Source organism: Amaranthus tricolor, chromosome 7 (assembly GCF_026212465.1).
Source record: "Amaranthus tricolor cultivar Red isolate AtriRed21 chromosome 7, ASM2621246v1, whole genome shotgun sequence".
Taxonomy (NCBI): domain Eukaryota; kingdom Viridiplantae; phylum Streptophyta; class Magnoliopsida; order Caryophyllales; family Amaranthaceae; genus Amaranthus; species Amaranthus tricolor.
This window is the reverse complement of record NC_080053.1, coordinates 18,830,025-18,850,251: the sequence shown is the minus strand read 5'-3', so window position 1 is coordinate 18,850,251 and position 20,227 is coordinate 18,830,025. Positions and strand designations below refer to the sequence as shown.

At 35.0% G+C, this 20,227-nt stretch overlaps 1 protein-coding gene across 1 annotated transcript; it reads left to right on the top strand.

Moving 5' to 3' along the window:
- Nucleotides 1–658: 658 nt before the first annotated feature.
- On the top strand, nucleotides 659–16,136 carry LOC130817915 (V-type proton ATPase subunit H-like). Its single transcript, XM_057683882.1, has 12 exons — nucleotides 659–795; nucleotides 922–987; nucleotides 3,367–3,492; nucleotides 5,081–5,183; nucleotides 5,256–5,328; nucleotides 7,310–7,375; nucleotides 7,452–7,569; nucleotides 13,659–13,856; nucleotides 14,023–14,148; nucleotides 14,361–14,486; nucleotides 14,982–15,161; nucleotides 15,497–16,136. Exons 2-12 carry the CDS (start codon nucleotides 952–954, stop codon nucleotides 15,743–15,745), a joined length of 1,401 nt encoding a protein of 466 aa, XP_057539865.1. The 5' UTR covers nucleotides 659–795; nucleotides 922–951; the 3' UTR covers nucleotides 15,746–16,136.
- Nucleotides 16,137–20,227: the final 4,091 nt, after the last annotated feature.

Here is a 20,227-nt window from a genome sequence, read left to right as displayed (position 1 = left end):
ACTTTTATTAGGATTTTTTTATTTTTAGGTTCTTAAATGCAATGCTAAATCCAATAATATTTAGGTTGTAACTATCTTTATGCAAGTCACTTATATTTTTTTATTTCAAATGATTTTTTTTTGTTTAAAATTTTATAAAATAATTTTACATAAATATTTATGTTAAATTTGAGTTTAAAGTGTGTAATTAATAGTTGTAATATTTTATATAATTAATTTAATATTTTTTTTGTTAGCATATGTTATTTTTTAAAAAATACTCATAATTTTGTTACGTATGCTTCATGTACGAACCATTTGCCTTTTATTCAAAATAAACAAATACAAGTATAAATATGATTATACTAAATATATTTATAATCAAATTTTTTGTCTTTTGTTGTGATTTATTTGTCATGAACCAACTTTTTACGGTCATCTATACACACAATGCAAAGTATGATACAAATCTTACAATGTTTATAATGCATACAACTATTCACAATGAAAAGAGATATAATTATAATGTTAAATTAATTTCTTAAAATTTTAATTTCTTATTTGATACAAATATTTCGGAAAATTTAATAAAATCGTACATCGCATCAACGTTATCTACTTCGTAAATAAATTAAAAACTAACAAAACGAAAAGGAAAAAAAAAAAGGTAAATCTCAAAAATCGTTTCAAAAAAAAAAAAAGTAAATCTCAAAAACGAACAATCAAAAGAGAATCACATCAAACGAAACAAGAATAAGCACGAAGGCAGAAAAACACACTAGTCTCCTCTTATCCCTGCCGTGTCTCTTCTCTCAGGTATGCGATCTCATCTCTTCCCCCAATTTTGTTTTCTCATTCTTCATCTTTTTAATACTCTATCATACATTTGTTAATCTAACTCAATTTATTTATTTTTTTAATTCAAATTGTTTGTCATTGAAGTTCTGAATTGGGCATAATTCGAACCAATCAATGCCGATGGATCAATCCGAACTCACCACTGAGCAGGTTTATTTTCTTTGTAATAACCCATATTTTTAAAAAAATTGATTCATTAATTCGTTGAATTTGTTTAATTTGTTAATTTTTGTAATGGGTGTGTTTAATTTCTTTTGATTCCAATTTTGAGCTCATCAAGATTATATGTTTTTCATAATACTTGGGTTTTCTTGATTGATCTGATAGCCTGCTTGATCTCAGTTCAATTTTATGCTAATTTTGAAATGTGGGGTTGATTTAATGCTATTATATGTAGAAAGTTTATGATATAGTAGAATGCCAATTTTTTGATGAAAAATTACCTAGAATAATTCAACCTTCCCACGAATAATTCCCACGAATAATCCCCAACTTGATAGGGTATTTTCCTAGAGCAAACTCGGATAACTATTTAGGAGAGAAAAAACACAATGGTGATGATAATGATGATGATTTATGGAGAAGAAAACAATATGGTTATTGAAGTAGAAAATTAAAAGAATATTGTATTATCGTTATTGCTAAAGTTCTAAATTGATGGAGAAGAAAAAAATATAAAAGTTAATGCCTTGATTTTGGGCTAATATATAATTTACCGTAGTAGGATGGAGGAAAAATATTTTTTACTCTTTCTCCTCAAAATAAGGTTAATTATCTTCTTTTTCATTCATCTTTCTCATACTATTATCTTTTTATTATTTATCTCCTCTTTTAAATTCATTACTTACCTTTATTTATATAGTTACACTATTATTTCCCCCATAAATATTTACCCTCATAACACATACTATAATTACTCTCCTAATTCCTTTTTAGCTAAAGAAAGAGCTAAAAAAAAAAAACAATAAAGTGATGAAAATTTACATTACCATTAAATCTACTTAAAAATATTATACTTAATTTCTTGTGATTCTCCAAATTTCTTGTGCTTCTCAAGCTTTTCTTAGAGGTCAAAAGATATATACTATTTGATTTTTATAAACTTTCTTTCTTTATTATATTTATTTTAGACATAGTTGGAATATATTGTATTGGGACTATAAAATCAAAAATTTTGTCTAATAGTAAAGATTATCGCCAAAATCACCCCCTTGTAAGTTTTGTCCCTATCGGATGACCTGTTATAGTAAGTTTTATTTTTTTTAAAAAAAAGATAAATTAAAATAAATGTCAATTTTGAAACTTTTTCTCAACTTTATATTAATTTCAGTTTACTTTTTTGATAAATTACCTACTATAGCAGGTCATCTGGATACTTAAGTTTACTCTAGGCAAAAATACCCTATAAAGATGGGATTATTCATGGTTAGTAAAAAGGTTGGATTATTCTAGGTAATTTTCCCTTTTTAGATGGTTTTTAAAAGTTTTTCGGGTTGCATTTTACATCGATTATTTGAAAGTGGACAACTTTAACACTTTTCTTGTTCAGTAATTGATTGAAAAATTGTAGAGTTCAATGATAACTGATTGGAAATGTTTGGATTGTTTGAAAACATAGTTACTACAAAATGGTGAAAAAACTTGATAAGTTAGTTATCCTGAAAGATATACTTGATCAACATTTGGAATATGCAAAAGATATAAGATAAGGTTGTTAGCATTTAAGTTTTATTCAAAATTTGATATAGCAATGATATGAGTATCTGAAAGGAATTAGTGTAGTCAAACAATACTTCTTCCAAATTTAAAAGTACATGGCTTTACTGCACGCTATTTGGGGTAATTGGGGGCGGGTGGAAATCAACAAGGATCTTAAGTTTGCGGTTCAAATGATTAAATTCAAAGTTGATTCCTAATTAAGCTATTCCCACGGATACCGAAGCTTTTTGGATCACTAGCTTATGAATTATATGCGTATACTCCCTCCAATGCATAGAAATTATTCAATTTGCTACTTTGAACATCTCGATGTAAATTTTTTTAATTTTAATGTTTTATAAATTTTAATAATGCACAACCAAGATATTTAAGATTGAAAAATGCATTGTATAATGCAAAAAGCAAATGAGACAAGTACCTTAAATTGGAGGGAGTATAATATTGATGTGGGCCGAAAACTTCTAATATTTGGTTAGTAAATTGTGTTTGTCATCTGGTATTTGTGGTTCCATTTAAGTTATTTAACACTTCCAAAGTGAAGTGTCATAATGTTGGCAAATTATCTTGCTATTTACTAGAAAAAATAATCAGGTTAATTGTAAAAATGGAGTTTAAGATTTCTAGTTGAATTACTTAAGAGTGAAGAAAATGTTCATTAAACTTCAACATGAAAACTCAAATTGTTTCACTTTGGTTCTCTTACAACAAGAATATTTAGAGTTGATTAACCTAATATCGAATCTATTCGACCATTGTGGAGTAATCATATTTTTGTTTCATCTAATTATATCCTTTTATTGTCTTTGCAAGGTTCTCAAAAGAGACATTCCATGGGAAACATACATGACGACTAAGTTGATCTCGGGGACAGCTCTTCAACTCTTAAGGCGCTATGATAAAAGATCAGAGAGCCAAAGAGCATCTTTATTGGATGATGTAAAGTTTTAATTCAGCTTCTTTTACAGTTTAAGTTGTTAATTATTTTCAGCCTATTGCATCCAATGCAATGAATTCTATTTTGATTTGGTGTGATTAGTCATGAAATTCAATTGAATAATGGCTTTTGTAAATTAAACCTGATAATTAACCTATTAACCCCAAAAATTGCCATTATTTTAAGGCTTATTCGAGCTTTATCACTTACAAAAACATTTTGCTTGAATGCATTTCTTGCCATTGGACATGATTTGTCCCAATCGTTCTACTCCCTACAATTACAAGTTGGTTTTCATGATGCGACTAAATCCATCTACTCCTCCTTTTCTATGGATGTCCTAGACTATTAATACTAAATGAGTCACCCAAGTCCCCTATGTTTTGAAGTTGATGTTTTTTAATTATCTCTTTGTGGCTTCTTTGCTGGCGCGGAACAGGTGGGCTAGATTATGCCATGGCCTACACTTAATATTTACCTTATATATATATATATATATATATATATATATATATATATATATATATATATATATATATATATATATATATATATATATACATATATATACATATACATATATATATATATATATATATACATATACATATATATATATATATATATATATATATATATATATATATATATATATATATATATATATATATATATATACATACATACATACATACATACGTACATACATACGTACATACATATATATATATATATATATATATATATATATACACACACACACACACACCCATAGATGAGAAATTGAGCGCTCCTGATGATAGAATGGTGGGTGATTTGAAATCGGATCATCGTGGGGTGTCATGGTGAGGTGCTATCTTTGGTGTTATGGTGGTTCGAAGTTTGGTGCTTGTTGGGATTATCAGGTTAGTCAAGAAGTTGAGTTTATGCATAATTGAATTTAATTAGAAGTATAAAAGACTATAAAGTGGAGTTTGGCTCCCTTTGGTATTTGCACTAGTATTACATATTTTCCAAAGTGCTTTATGGAAAGGTTAAAACAATAGTGTAATCAAATTTTGGAAATATCACGTTGGTGATAAATTTTCTCCCTCCTTACTTAAAATCTTTGCTCCTGCTTCTTTAAGAATGTGTACCCTAAATTTTTTGTGCTACATTTTGATGGTTTCAATTAATAGATCCTTATCTTCTTACCTTTACCATTGTTCAAATTAATTTTTTTAGCAAAGTGTGTAAATACTTTCATTATTAGTAATAAATTTTTCTAAGGAGCATATGAAAAAAACGGAGGAGATTATACGTGCATGATCATTGGAATTGATGTTCTTAGCTGTAGATTAGTATTGAAGATAGGGTTGAATAATGTGCACTATTTGTTAACAATGATTTTTCACTTAGATTTGATTTATTTCATTAACTAACCAGATATTATTGAGATTAAGGCTTTGACATTGGTGTTGTAGTTTGTTTTCTCATCATTGTTATGGCACTTTGTTCCTCAAAATCTTACGTGCAAGTTTCCTTCTCAATTGCTCATCTTCAGTTTTACGTCACTTCACATCGTTATATATTTTTTGTATCTATTAACAGGATGGTTCATCCTATGTTCGTGTATTTGTTAAAATTCTACGTGATATATTCAAAGAAGAGACTGTGGAATATGTCCTTTCCTTAATTGATGAAATGCTCACTGGTAAATGTTAAGGCTTCAAATATCTGGTTTTGTATAATATGCTGTAAGCTAATTTTCTGTTTTCTTCTACAGCAAACCCAAAAAGGGCAAGATTGTTTCATGACAATTCACTTGCAAATGAGGATATCTATGAACCTTTTGTAAGGCAAGTCTTTAAAGAAACATGCTAGATAATGTTTATTTTGTTTTTCACTCTGTATAAGTAAATAGTACTTATTGCATCCTTGTTTTTTTACTTTGAGCAATCTTGCCGCCTGAAGACCATCTTTGGTGAATGACTTTTTGGCCAAGTTTTTGGTTGGTCAATTACCCAAACACTTGTAGGTAAATAATTATCATGCCAACCGACATTTATGCCAAAATGAAAAAAAAAAGAAAAAATGATATGGACAACTTTTTTCATGGGCTTTAACTTGTTAGCCTATTTTCTCCAATAAACAACCAACAATCAACAATTAATTTTATCAAACATCGCCATTAACAACTAGATTATACAATTAATGTAAGAATTAAGAAAGTCAAAGCTACCGATTGGTTAAACAAGCCAATTGAACTAACCAACAATCACAAACAGATGCCAAACACCCGAATTATTTTTAATATTAGTTGATTGTTAGGAAAACACAAATTAAGTTCCTTTCTTGATCATATAATCTCGTTCTGGTATAACATTTTAGTTACTACTTTTTTGAGTTTCAGGCTTTAGATTCTTCCATAATACAAGCTTTGTTGAGGGATGGTTTTGGTAAGGGGATTGAGACGAAATGTATTGGAGGTTAAGTGTGATTAATCGTGAGTGAAGCATGTTGCGACATTGTGACAATGAATGTTATCAATGTGCATCAAGTGTTTATTTCTTGTGTCGGTTAACAATGTAAACAAGGCTATCAGGATCGAGATTCTACTTGGAGTCGACAATAAAGGTAGTATCGAAACGATAGGATCAAATCGTAGTGTCGTACGATCCTATAAAAAAATTTATCCCTGATTGTAAATTGTAATTATTCACTTTAAAGTTTATATCTGTGATATGAAATTTCTTTGTCTTTATTTTTGTGGAATAAAGAGAAAAACATTTAATAATTAGTTTAAATCTCAATATCTTTTTTTAATGTTAATTATGGTATATTATCAAACACAATTATGTATGTAACGTTAATTGATGAAATATGGTGCATTAGAAAAATCAATTATAATTGAAACAAATTTTGTTTGATTGGATTTTAGGATCATAAAATTGTAGAATTGTGTTATAATTCAACCACTTAAAATTTTTTTTCAATTAGGATCGTAAGATTTTACTATCATTACGATCCTACCACGATTCAGATCGCTCACCTGTTTTTGGATCGTAGATTTGTACAATCATAGAATCGTGGATCGAAAAATCGTGTTTTCAATGACAATGGTTGTAAAACGTAATGAAGGGTGATGCAATCTGTTTGGAATATGTTGGACAAAAATTCTTGCATTCTGCATGCAATGAGCACAAGCATTTTGTCATGACAAACTTGTAAAATGTGGACTTGAGGGATGAGTATAATATTAGTTAACTACAGGTTTTATGTGTGATGGAGTTGATGAGCTAGCGGTGATTTATTGAGAATATTACCAAAACTTTTAGTGGGTTATTGGTGGAGATGAAAATTTTAAGACAAAAGTGGGAATTAAATGGTCAATCGTGGAATTTTTCGTATCATTTTGTTCTATATTGACATTCACTACAAATTTGAAATGTAAAGCCTTATCTTTTGTATTTGTCCTATCTAGTTGACATTTGCAACACTTTTGAGAATAGTTTCCAAACTGCTTGAGTTGGATTGATGTAAGAGTACATTTCCTGTTGGACCTCTTCTATTAATTCCTATGGGGGTTATCTTCAATTTTTTCCGGAGAAAAGTTGCACAACATACAAGGAAATTTGAAGACCACATTCGCCTGGATGCTTCCTATAAGGCTTGCACCTAGATTGAGATGAGGAGTGGATTAGAGGTTACATTTTAAAAAGGCTCTTATCCTCACCTCCTTAGTCTTGAAGAGGATATTTCCACTTTTCAAATCCTATCATTAGTTCTTGTTCATTCCAAAATTTTCTGTTATAATTTTCTGCCTGTTGATTTATTCAGATTGCTCTGGAAAGGTAATTGGTTCATACAAGAAAAGAGTTGCAAGATACTTGCACGAATTGTAAGGTATTGAGATATCATCTTTGATTAAGAATTCTTTTTATGACTTTTCTGACACTCTTATGTTATTTGGTCATTGTAGTGCTAGACCCAAAAACCTGTATGGTGGAGGTGTGAATGGTGAGGCGTCTGATTCCAAAAGCAAATTTACCACCATAGATGATGTGTTAAAAGGATTGGTAGATTGGCTTTGCACACAGGTGAGTGATTATCACTTCGTCTAGCTTGCATATTATATTCATTTAGATAGTGATATACGATTTTGAGTGCTTGGTCGCATCTCTTGTCAAGTTCAGTTATTCATTCGTTTAATTATTTTCTCGTCCATTATTTCGATGGCTCAAGGATATTTAGTTTTGGATTATAACTTACTATAGTAAAATGGCTCATCAAATCATGTGCACTTATTTATGTGAAGTTGCACGTAATGCTTGCTACGAAGCGTCTATTGGAAACATGTCACAATACCCAGCAGATACTCCAACCAGAAATTATATTTTCCTTCTTGAAGTTACAAGAATCTATAGAATGGAATGCCTCAATTTATTATTATTTATTCAATGAACAAGAGAGTTTACAACCCCAAGCGATTACGTCGGATTTCCTAAACAAAAGAATCAACAAAACAAAAATAAAATCTCCAGCCCCTATATATAGGACTAGGACACAATAGGACAAAACAACTAACTACCAAGACTCAAGCAAATGACCAGTACCACATGTAACCAGTCGAACAATGAATATGATCAACTATTCTATTTTTTACTTAAACTATAATGACTCGTCTTTTCTTCTGCAACGGTTGTACGTATATTTAATGATTGGCCGATCCCTTGTTGCACCGTTTGTCACATTACCTCCCTCCCAAAGAACCACCTTGTCCTCAAGGTGGAAAGAAGGAAACTGACGGTAGATGTTTTCATAGTCCTCCCAAGTTGCATCACTAGCCAGTAATCCCCGCCACTTGATTAAAACCTGATCCACATGCTGGGATTGCGTTCCTTTCTTTTTCACCCCCAAAAGTGCCTCTGGTTCCACCTTTATTTCCATGTCATGGTTGAGCTGAGTGGGTATCGTGGTAGGTGTTGGAGCGGTCCCATGAACCCGTTTGAACTGCGAGACGTGGAAAACCGGATGGACTCTACTATCAGTGGGTAGCTGCAGTTTATAGGCCACTGTTCCAATTCTGTCGGTTACCTGGAAAGGTCCACAGAACCTGGGCGCCAATATTTCACATGTACGTCTGGCAAGCGTATGTTGTCGATAAGGTTGTAAATGCAAGTACACCCAATCCCCAACCTCATAAGTGACTTCCATTCTTTAACAATCCGCATAAAGCTTCATACGTTGTTGAGCCCGTTTAAGATTCACCCGAAGTTCATCCAAAACCACATCCCTTTCCTTCACCATTTCCTCCAACTCATGAACGGCAGTGGTTCCTTGACTCCCTTGAATGAGTGATGGGGGGGTTCTCCCATATAGAGCCTGGAAAGGAGATATATTGATGGAAGAGTGAGTTGCCGTATTATAACAATATTCTGCCCATGGCAACCATTGAACCCGCATTCGCGGTTTCCCGTTGATAAAACACCGCAAGTACGTCTCTATGGCCTGTTTTACAATCTCTGTCTGACCATATGTTTGTGGATGGTAAGCTGTGCTTCGTAACTATCTGATGCCCTGTATACGGAATATTTCCTTCCAAAATAAACTCATGAAAATTTTATCTCTATCGGACACGATAGAATTGGGAAACCCGTGCAAATGAACAACTTCACTAATAAAAACCTTCGCCACACTCTTGGATGTGAAAGGATGTTTGAGTTTTATGAAGTGACCATATTTCGTTAACCTATCCACGGTGACTAGAACGGTGTCAAACCCCTCGGATTTGGGTAGGGCCTCAATAAAATCCATGAAAATATCCGACCAAACCGTAGTGGGAATTAGTAGTAGGGGTTGCAAAAGACCCGTTGACTGTAAATGAGATGTGTTCTGCCTTTGGCAAATAGTGCAGCTCAGGACATACTCAATTATTTTTTTTCGCATACCCAGCCAATACCAATCAGCTGCTATTCTTAGATACGTCTTCTGTTCCCCGTTATTTCCCCCAACCATTGAGTCATGATACTCATATCAATTTCGGAATGTAGGCAGAATGTTGGGCCAACGCAGTGTGGCCCTTATATTGTAATCTATCAACAACGTAGGTAAACCCCGGATGCAGTTGGGTATCAAGTTGGATTTCCCGAATGAGCTGAGACAAGAATTGGTCATCCTTAATTTCTTTATTTATGGCGGTCCAATCAACTGTGTTCACAGTGAGGAGAGCCCCAAACTGTATCTGCTCCAAGGAAAGATGGCGGGAGAGAGCATCAGCTACCTTGTTGGTAGTCCCTGCTTTGAATCTGATCTCGAAATCATATCCCAAGAGTTTACTCACCCATTTCTAATACTCGGACCCGACCTCTCGTTGCCCCATAATGAATCTAAGGCTCCGTTGGTTAGTCCATATCACAAAGTGTCTGCCCAACAAATACGGTCTCCATTTTTGCACAGCTAAAACAATAGCCATCAGTTCTTTTTCATAAATGGGTTTAGCTTGATTCCGGACTCCAATAGCCTTGCTAAAAAAAACAATGGGGTGTGAATTCTGATCAATACAAACCCCTTCCCGAGGCATCAACTTCGATAATGAAAGGAAGAGTGAAATCTGGCATGGCTAAGATCGGTGCTCGCATCATTGCTTCTTTAAGTTTCTCAAAGGCATGTGTTGATTCTTCGTCCCAAATGAAAGCATCCTTTCGCAACATTTGAGTGAAAAGTGTGGCGATGTTGGCGTAACCTTGGACGAACTTTCTATAATACCCAGTTAGGCCCAAAAAACCTCGCAACTCTTTCAAATTCTTGGGTTGAGGCCCCTTAAGCATTGCTTCTATCTTATTTTGATCCACTGACACACCATGGCCAATCACTATGTGTCCCAAGTACGAAATCTCTTTTTTCCCAAACTCACATTTTTTCTTGTTGGCATATAATTGATGTTTCTGCAAAGTCTCCAATACCATTGCCAAATGTTGTACATGTTCCTTTTCATCTAAACTATAAACCAAGATGTCGTCGAAGAAGATTAAGATAAATCGACGTAGGAAAGGCCTGAAAATGCCATTCATCAAGGATTGAAACGTAGCTGGAGCATTCGTAAGGCCAAAAGGCATTACCAAAAATTCGTAGTGCCCATCATGGGTTCTGAATGTCGTCTTGTATGTATCCTCCGACCGAACCCTAATCTGATGGTACCCCGACTTTAGATCAAGTTTAGAAAAGACCTTCGATCCATGTAATTCATCGAGCAATTCATCTATCACTGGTATTGGAAACTTATCGGGAACGGTTTCTTTGTTTAGAGCACGGTAGTCTACACAAAACCTCTAAGAGCCATCTTTCTTCTTGACGAGCAACACTGGACTGGAGTAAGGACTTATGGAAGGTTGAATTGTTCTTGCAGCTAACATGTCTTCAACCAATTTTTCTATCTCCTCCTTTTGAATCTGGGGGTACCGATACAGTCGAACCGAAATGGGATTAGACCCGTTTCTCAAAGCTATCCGGTGCTCCTTGTCCCGTGGTGGAGGTAATCCCTTGGGCATGTGAAAAATGGACTCGTACGATTGCAAAATTTCTTGCAAAAATTCAGGAGTTTCGGTCTCAACTTTCTTCTCCTCAACCTCGATTTTATTCAATTCCAACAATATTTCGGACCTCTATCAACTTGATCATTGCTTTCAAAGACACCATTGTTCTTCCCAAAGCCGGTTCACCCCTCAAGACTACCTTTCCCCCATTCCAACGAAACTGCATTGTCTGCAATTTCCAGTTTGTAGTTATATTACTCAGCTTTTCCAACCAGTCAATTCCTAAAATGACATCGGTGCTTCCTAGGGCTAGAGGGAAAATTTTCTCCTTTACTTCAATTACACCCAAGTTTAGCACAACCTCCGGACACACTCCTCGGCCTCTGATGATAGCTCCATTACCCAAAGCAACATCGAACGTGTTCCTCCCTTCAACCCGCAACCCAATTTTCTCCACTATTATCTCTGAGATGAAATTGTGAGTTGCCCCCGATCTATCATATGATCACTTCAGTTCCCTCAATTTTTCCCAACAGCCGCATAGTTTTTTGGTTCGATAATCCCACTACTGTGTTTAAAGAAACACTAACAGGCGTATCATCTTCAAGCGCTTCGTCAATATTCCCTTTTGAGTCCTTTTCTTCATCACCATGAACCAATAACACACTGAGTTCCTTCTTCTTGCAAAGGTGACCCACACTCCATCTTTCATCGCATCTGTAACAAAGTCCTTTGTTCCTCTTTTCTTGGAATTCTCGGTTGGTCATCCTCCTCATATTCCTAGGCCATTCACGATCTTTGGAGTAACCATTCTTTTCCTCCCTTGTACTTTGTCTCAATCCTCCACTGGTTGGGTAAGGAGAATTAATTATCCTCCTACTAGCCATGGACCTGGCAGCAGCATTTCGTCTCCGATATTCTGTTACTTCTTCATTGTATTCCCCTCTGGATCGCCCTTCCCCTTCGTTCTTGAATTTGGTTTCGATGTTCTTGGCCCATTGCATTGCTTTTCTCAGATTGGGTGGGTCCAAATTCGAAGCTCGGATCTTATTCTCCTCTTCAAACCTTTAACAAAAGCTGCCATCAAAAACTTATCCGAAATCTCCAATGGAGATGCGTACTTGACAAACCTGAGTTTGTAATCTTTGACTGTCCCGTCTTGTTGAACCCAAAAAAATTGCTCATGAAGACTACCCTCCTCTGAAACGCGAAAGTGTTCAGTCATCAATTCCTTCAAGTCAGTTCATCGAGTAATTGGTTCTCGGTGATGCTCCCATCGAAACCAAGTCAGAGCATCGCCCTCCAAACCGACAACAACAGTTTCAACCTTCCCTTTTCCCGTAATATGGTGATACTCAAAGTATCTCTCTGCCCTTGTCATCCAGTCATCTGGATCATTTCCAGTAAAGATGGGTAATTCAAGTTTGCGGTAATTAGGATTTTCTCCTTCTTCACGGCTGTCGTACCCTCTTTCTCTAGAACCGTCATACTCCCTGTACCGTCGCATTTCAGTCTCACTTCTCCTGTCCCGATCTTTTTCCCTTCTATTCGACTGCCCTACTGATTTCAATTCTTCACTTAATTGCTGGGCATTGGTGCGCATTTCCTCTTGATACTTCATAATGTTTTCATTCATCTTTTCTTGATTTCTTGAAAACATGACAAACATCTCATTCATTCTTTCCTCCAGGGATTTTGTTGCCCCATGTACTTCTTCTGGTAAGGACTCCTTGATTGAATGCAAATCTTGTTCCAATTGCTCTATCCGGGCTGACTGGTTTGGTGCCATGGTCATCACCGCACTGATACCAATATCACAATACCCAGCAGATTCTCCAACCAGAAATTATATTTTCCTTCTTGAGGTTACAAGAATCTATAGAATGGAATGCCTCAGTTTATTATTATTTATTCAATTAACAAGAGAGTTTACAAGCCCAAGCGATTACGCCGGATTTCCTTAATAAAAGAATCAACAAAACAAAAATAAAATCTCCAGCCCCTATATATAGGACTAGGACATGATAGGACAAAACAACTAACTACTAAGACTCAAGCAAATGACTGGTACCACAGGTAACCAGTCGAACAATGAATATGATCAACTATTCTAGTTTTTACTTAAACTATAATGACTCATATATTTTCTTCCGTGACGGCTGTACGTATATTTAATGATTGGCCGATCCCTTGTTGCACCGTTTGTCACAAAACAGCGTGGTTAGTGTTATCACTATTAAGGTTACGATTGTAATGGAATGTTGTGCTGTGTGTTGTATGTCAAATTCAGTTATTTCTTATTTTTTTTAACAGCGAGTCTTATATGAGACCGTTTCATCATGAGACGGGCCCATACAAGCAGCCTGTTAGTAAAAAAACAAATAAAAAATCAATGAAATCTACATTCATACTTGTACAGGTTGCAACTTTTTTTAATAGTTTGGGCTGGCCCAATTAAAGTCGTCTTACGGTGAGACCACCTCAATAAAGAAGTAGTGTTTTTTTAATTATTGTCTTGATATGTTTGTGCATAGGTGAGTGAACTTAATTTAACCTTTTATGCTTATGGTTGTCCTGTTTAGTATCTGATGTGAGATGGGTAGTTCTTGATACTTGGTGAATAATTGTGTCTTTGGGCATGAATTTTTCCGCAGCTAAGGAGTCCATCTCATCCCAATCTTGGCGTCCCTATCGCTGTAAATTGCCTTGCTACATTACTGAAAGAACCTTTGGTCAGATCATCGTTTGTTCAAGCAGATGGAGTCAAGTTGCTAATTCCCTTAATTAATCCAGTATCCAATCAAACTACTCCAATAGCATCTGCACAAACCAATCAGCAGCAATCTATGCAGGTAAAGTTGTGCTGTATTCTTTTATGAAAAAGATCCTTTCTGCTTGTCAGCGCATCATGTTCTTCTTCTGCAGTTTTTTTGGATGGCTATTCCGTTTCTTATCAGTGCGTGTTTGTATATCCTTTCATTCTCTTACATGGCTGTATTCGTCTTTTATATTTAACAGCTCCTTTATGAGACATGTCTCTGTATCTGGCTATTGTCATACTTTGAACCTGCAGTTGAATACTTGGCTACTTCTAGATGCGTGCCTCGACTGACAGAGGTTATTAAGAGTTCTACAAAGGAAAAGGTAAGTTATTAGTGCTTGTAAATTTTTTATTCCGAACCATTCATAATTGGAGGATTTACTTTTTACCATGTAGAAGTATACAACATTTCTTAAAAACTTATTACTGGCTTAACGTCATGATCTTTGAGTAAACCTATGGGGTAAGCATACATGAAATACTTGTACAACCATTTGTATAATTAGATTGAACGGTGTGTTTGTATATCTGATAGGTTGTTAGGGTTATTGTTATGACTTTCAAGAATCTGCTTCCAAAAGGGACGTTTGGCGCACAGATGGTGGACCTCGGAATATCGCTGATTGTCCAAAACTTAAAAGCGCAGGCCTGGGGTGATGAGGTGAGACATTGTCAGTTCTTTGCAGAGTCATACAAATCAATGGCCACGAAAAATAAAAACATTGACGGCCCGTTTGGTTAGTGATACTAAATGGCGGTGATGAGAATGATTTATGTAAAATTTCATCAAAAGTTCTATGTCATTCCCATGGTGATAAACCTTTGATCACAAAAAAGTTTCTTTGTTTACTAATTTCTGTTGACCACCTAATAACACCTCTCCCAATGGTAATACATTGGAATGAATTTTATGAAGAAAATGAAATGATTGAAGTTGGACAAGCATGACCATCAAGGTAGCCAAGAGATTTTTCAATCAAAATTACACTAGTTTTCATTCTCAATACCACCATTTATTACCATCTACCAAACACGGGCCATTATGGTCTTCTGCTTGTCTATAGATTTCTTGCGACACTTGCATTAGTTGAAATTCTTCAACTTTGGATTCGATATTGTAAATTTGTGTCACCTATATCCCTTTATTAAACTACAGGACCTTGTGGAGGCTTTGAATCAACTAGATGAAGGGCTGAAGGATAATGTAAAAAAATTGAGTTCATTTGACAAATATAAACAAGAAGTACTTCTCGGCCATCTTGACTGGACCCCAGCTCACAAAGACGCTTTCTTTTGGCGGGAGAATATCAACGTTTTTGAGGAAAATGATTTCCAGGTGAATTTCCCCCATACTCTCCTTTCTTTGAGACCGAGTAATAAATAAATGCGTACTTGAAGCCTCATTTAACTTCTATCGATGTACGCCTCAGACCTTTATGAGTGGAAATGATTTAAGCATGGCAGTGGGTCATGCCAGCCTAGAAGGCTGTGCTATCTAGGTGGCGCGGCCTACAAAGTTGTGCCATCCCAGCTATCTTAAGGGCTGAGCCTATGTGTGGTGGAATTCCAAGCCATGGGCCATCAGTACTCATGCTGGAATGCCGTGGCCGCCATAACCTTAGCTAAAATTGATTTATGATGTCTGGTTGTTTCTTCGCCCCATGTATGCAGATCTTGAGAGTTCTTATCACAATTTTGGATACTTCGAACGACCCAAGATCCCTGGCTGTTGCTTGCTTTGATCTCTCACAATTTATCCAACATCATCCATCCGGAAGAATTATAGTGAACGATCTTAAGGCTAAGGAGCGGGTTATGAAATTAATGAATCATGAAAACGCTGAGGTTACCAAAAATGCTCTACTATGCATCCAGAGGCTCTTCTTAGGAGCCAAGTATGCGAGTTTTTTGCAAGCTTGATTTGTATATTCATTGAAAAAACGATGCAAACATCCCCGGATTCACTCTATTATTTGATATTTATGAGATGTATTAATGATTGATTGTTGTTCGATATCCAAATAACAACATGCATGTCAAGCTCGTCGAGGCTCGTGATATGGCATGGACAAACAAACGAGATCACCCAGATGATTGTTTTCTTCTCCGGCAACATTTCCCCTTTTCTGGTAATATTTTGCTTATTTAACCTTTCTCTAGGCTGTAAGCCTCTGTATGTATTGTTTCATATTTCTAAGCCTGAACAAATAAATAAACCTTAGTCTTTAGTGCGCACATTATGTTTTTGTGTAGTCGAGTTTCTTTGTACTTTGATCAACTTTTTATTTCTGTAAAATTTATTCTTATTCAATTGCGTTTTCTTTTGTTTTAAGCTGTTTATTCTGATATTTTGAATTTTATTTCATACTATGTCCTTTCATTTTGCTATAATATATCTTCTAGGAAATTTTTGATGAAAATGTAACAAAATTAGTAAGACGGAGTAAAAATATCTAAGAACTTTTTTAGTCAAATAGTACTATTTAAAAGGACAAAAAAATTAATTGCTAATGCAAGGGGAATTGGTTGTGGTCATCGTTGGGCGTAATTAGTGATGCGGGTTGGGCGGGTTCCGTTCCGGTTCTATTTGGAACTTGATTCAAACGTTCTGGTTCCGGGCGGTTTCAAACGGTTCCTTGGCGGTTCATAAGGCGGTTCCAACTCGCAGGTCGGACCATCGGTTTCATTTTTATTTTTCCTTTAAATATAATATAAAAATACTATAATAATGCGGACGTACCTTTGATGATTATTTGATTATTAGCGAAATTCATTGCTTGTCATCGTTATTAAAATATTTACTAAAAAGAAAAAATAAATTAATAAGAAACGATAAAGATGATTAATAAAAAAGAGGGAGAAGATGGACTTAAACCTAGTACCCAAAGGAATACTAAGCTGCCTACATATCTCAAATGAATCAAAGCCCACGTAGTTCTTTGTCATACTTTTTATTTGTAGTTGTTGAATGTTGATTGATCGTTGTCCGATTGATCATATTTGTCTTCGTCATCATCATCTGGTTGGTTAGATGCTTCCACTGACTCTCCTCCTGACGATGATGCAGATGTATCCATCATCATCCATGGATCATCATCGCCTTGATCATCATCGTTCTTGAGTCCTTGTGTTCGAAGCTCCGCTTGATTCCAATCTTTCTTGCAAACACATATTTCAATACTATGTGGAGCAAGACGAGATCTCTTTTCGTCTAAAACTCTTCTACCTACACTAAAAGCAGATTCCGACGCAATCGTAGAAGCAGGAATTGCAAGGATATCCTTTGCAATTCTCGATGATATGGGAAATTTTATGGATTTTTCTTTCCACCATTCTAAAATATTATAGCTACCTTGGTCAATTTCAAAGTAATGTTTAAGATAATTATCTAATTCTAAATATAAAGTGGAGGGTGAAGAAGAAGATGACCCTACAAAACTATTATCTTGGTTTATTATGTTAGCTATTACGGAATTATAATAAGTGGGACGTGCCGAGACGCTAGCACGCCTAGATGATTCGCGACTTGGTTATATACACTAGCATAGTAATCATAAAGTTCAGCTAAAAGGTTTTTACAAGTTCCAACATAATTATGTACATCACTAGGCGGACGATCTAATAATTGGTTCCAATTACTTTAGTAAAAAGTTCTGTCTTAAAACATGAGTCTAAAATTATCGCAATTCCATAAATAAAAGGAAAATCAGTAAAATATGTCTTCCACTTGTCCATCATATCTGCAAGAATCGGCTTTAATTATGTGTTAGTATCATCATGCGAATGTTTAAGAAGATGATAAAAAATAGTAATACATTCACTTATTACTAAGTGGACGTTTGGTTCGTAAACATATGAAAAAATCTTAGTTTCGTGGTCATACGCTTCTAATATTTTCCGTACACCTATAGTTAGTTCCCATGTGTCATCACTTATATAGCTATCTGTACACTCACTATAAAATTGTGTTATAACTGGACGATAAGCAATCGCTTTTTTTAATAAATCGTGAGTTGAGCCCTAACGTGTAGGAGTATCTAATGACCAATACACTTTTTTTAGTTGATAATGGTCACACAATTGCTTATATCTTCTTTTTACTTGTCCAGCTCTAAGCCACTTCACTATGTCTCTAATGGTATCTAATAAATCACTTAATTGTTTAATACCTGCTTGGCAAGATAAGTTTACTATATGAGTACAACAACATATGTGTAATAATCTACCCCCAAGGATAATACTAAAGCAGGTTCGTTATACAAAAGTTCGATGCATTTAATGTTGGCGGTTACATTATCGGTAGAACAACAAAATATCTTATCTAACAAGTTCCATTCTTTACATATCTCTATTAATCTGTATTTCATGTTTTCGCCCGTATGTCTTTCGAGCATTACCTCAAAAGCAATTATTCTTTTTTGAATAATCCAATTTTGATCTATCCAATGTGCTGTTACACACATATAAGCTTCTAAATGTGGGGGAGCAGACCAAATATCAGTTGTTATGCTAACCCTACCATTAAAAGATTTAAACAATTCTACTAATTCATAGCGCATTGATTCATATAATTTAATTGTGCGTCGTTTAAAAGTGTTCCAAGGGATTGCTCTATATTGTGGTTGCAAAGTTTTTCTAGTGTAATGCTTGTATGCCCTACTTTCACCATGGTTAAATGGCAATTCATCACAAATTACATATTTAGAAAATTCATCAGTCATATCATTACGATTATATTTAAAAGGCATACCTCCGTTGGGAATGTCCCACTGTCGACTTCCACTTGTGGTCCCACTGTCGCTTGCTGCATGAGTTTCTTTTGTGATGCCATACTTCTTTGCCAAATATTTGTTAAAAGATCTCGTACCACCCCCTAACACGTATTCACAAAACACAATAAATGAATTTTTAATACATTCTTGATTTATAAAATATAAATATGATGTATGTATAAAAACTTAAAAAAAATATTTACCTCTAGTGAAATTGTATGAAACTAAGGGATTTACTCCTTAACTTTCACAAATTTGACAAGTGCATAAGAAAACATCTGGATTGTCGGTTGATTCTTTTGTAAAATACGACCACACATGTGAAACAGCTCTACCACTAGGAGGTGCCATTGCCGGAAAAAGTTGTCTTACTGGTTCATCTTCATCTAATTTTAAATATAAAGACATACTCAAATACCACAATATATAAATAAATAATAATTTAAAATTTAATCAATTTGAAGAATAAAATTATAAAACTAACCGATAGTTTGGAAATTGACTCGTTTACCATGAGCTTGTCTTTGTTGTTGTTGTTGTTGTTGTTGTTGTAGTTGTTCTTCATGTGATCTCATTGATGATTGTCGAGATCTATATATCACAATAGAGGTCGTTGGTTCCTCTTCTTGTTCTTCTTCTTCTTCAATTTGTATTTCTCTTTCCACGTCTTCTGCATAATCGTGTAATTCTTGGTCGTACCCTTCTGGATAATTTGGTTCATAATTATAATTACTAACCGAAGGTGTTGTTCATACCGACGCAGTTGAAGTGGCCTTTCTTTTGGAGTTAGCACCTCCCAATGATTTTGCCACTTTAGTAACTTTTTTAGAGGCTTTTTTAAAAAATGAAGACATGATAATATTGAAATAATAATGGAATTAAGAAATAAATAAATAATTAAAAGACTAATTATGTAATTAACTAAATTAAGAAATAATTAAAAGACTAATTATGTAATTAAGAGAATAATTGCATAACTAAGTAATTAAGTAGAGAGAGTAAGTAGAGAGAGTAGGAGAAGAGATGAGTTGTGAATGAAAATGATTGAAAGTGATGTGTATTTATAGTAAAAATCACAACGGCTAGTTAACGGCTACTTTTTGGACGGTTCTAAAGAACCGTTGGGCCGGTTCACCCCCCCCGGTTCCGATTCCAAAGAGTCGCTGGGCCGGTTCCGGTTCCAAGGAACCGTTGGGCCGGTTCACCCGGTCCGGTTCCAAGGAACAGGTGGTTCGGGTTCCGCGGTTCTTAAGTCTGGTTCAAGCAGTTTTTTCCGGCGATTTCATGGTTCCGACACCTTTTTTTCCGGCAGTTTCACGGTTCCGCGGTTTGGGCCGATTCGAAACCTGTTGCGAACGGTTCCGGTTCCGGGACGGTTTCAAGCGGTTCGGCACCGGTTCGGTTCCGGGTAACCCGCTCCGTGGCCATCACTAGGCGTAATAGTAAAAAGATCATAACGTCATATAATAGGCTTAGAGAAACAATGTGGTTGTAGGTAGAACATAATAGCTCCATCACTAAATAGTTGCAATATTTTCTCGGACTACATATTATTAAAAGTTACTCTATAAAAAAGTAATATTAAGAAAATTTACATTGACTATACATTACTTGCTACACTTGAATAGTA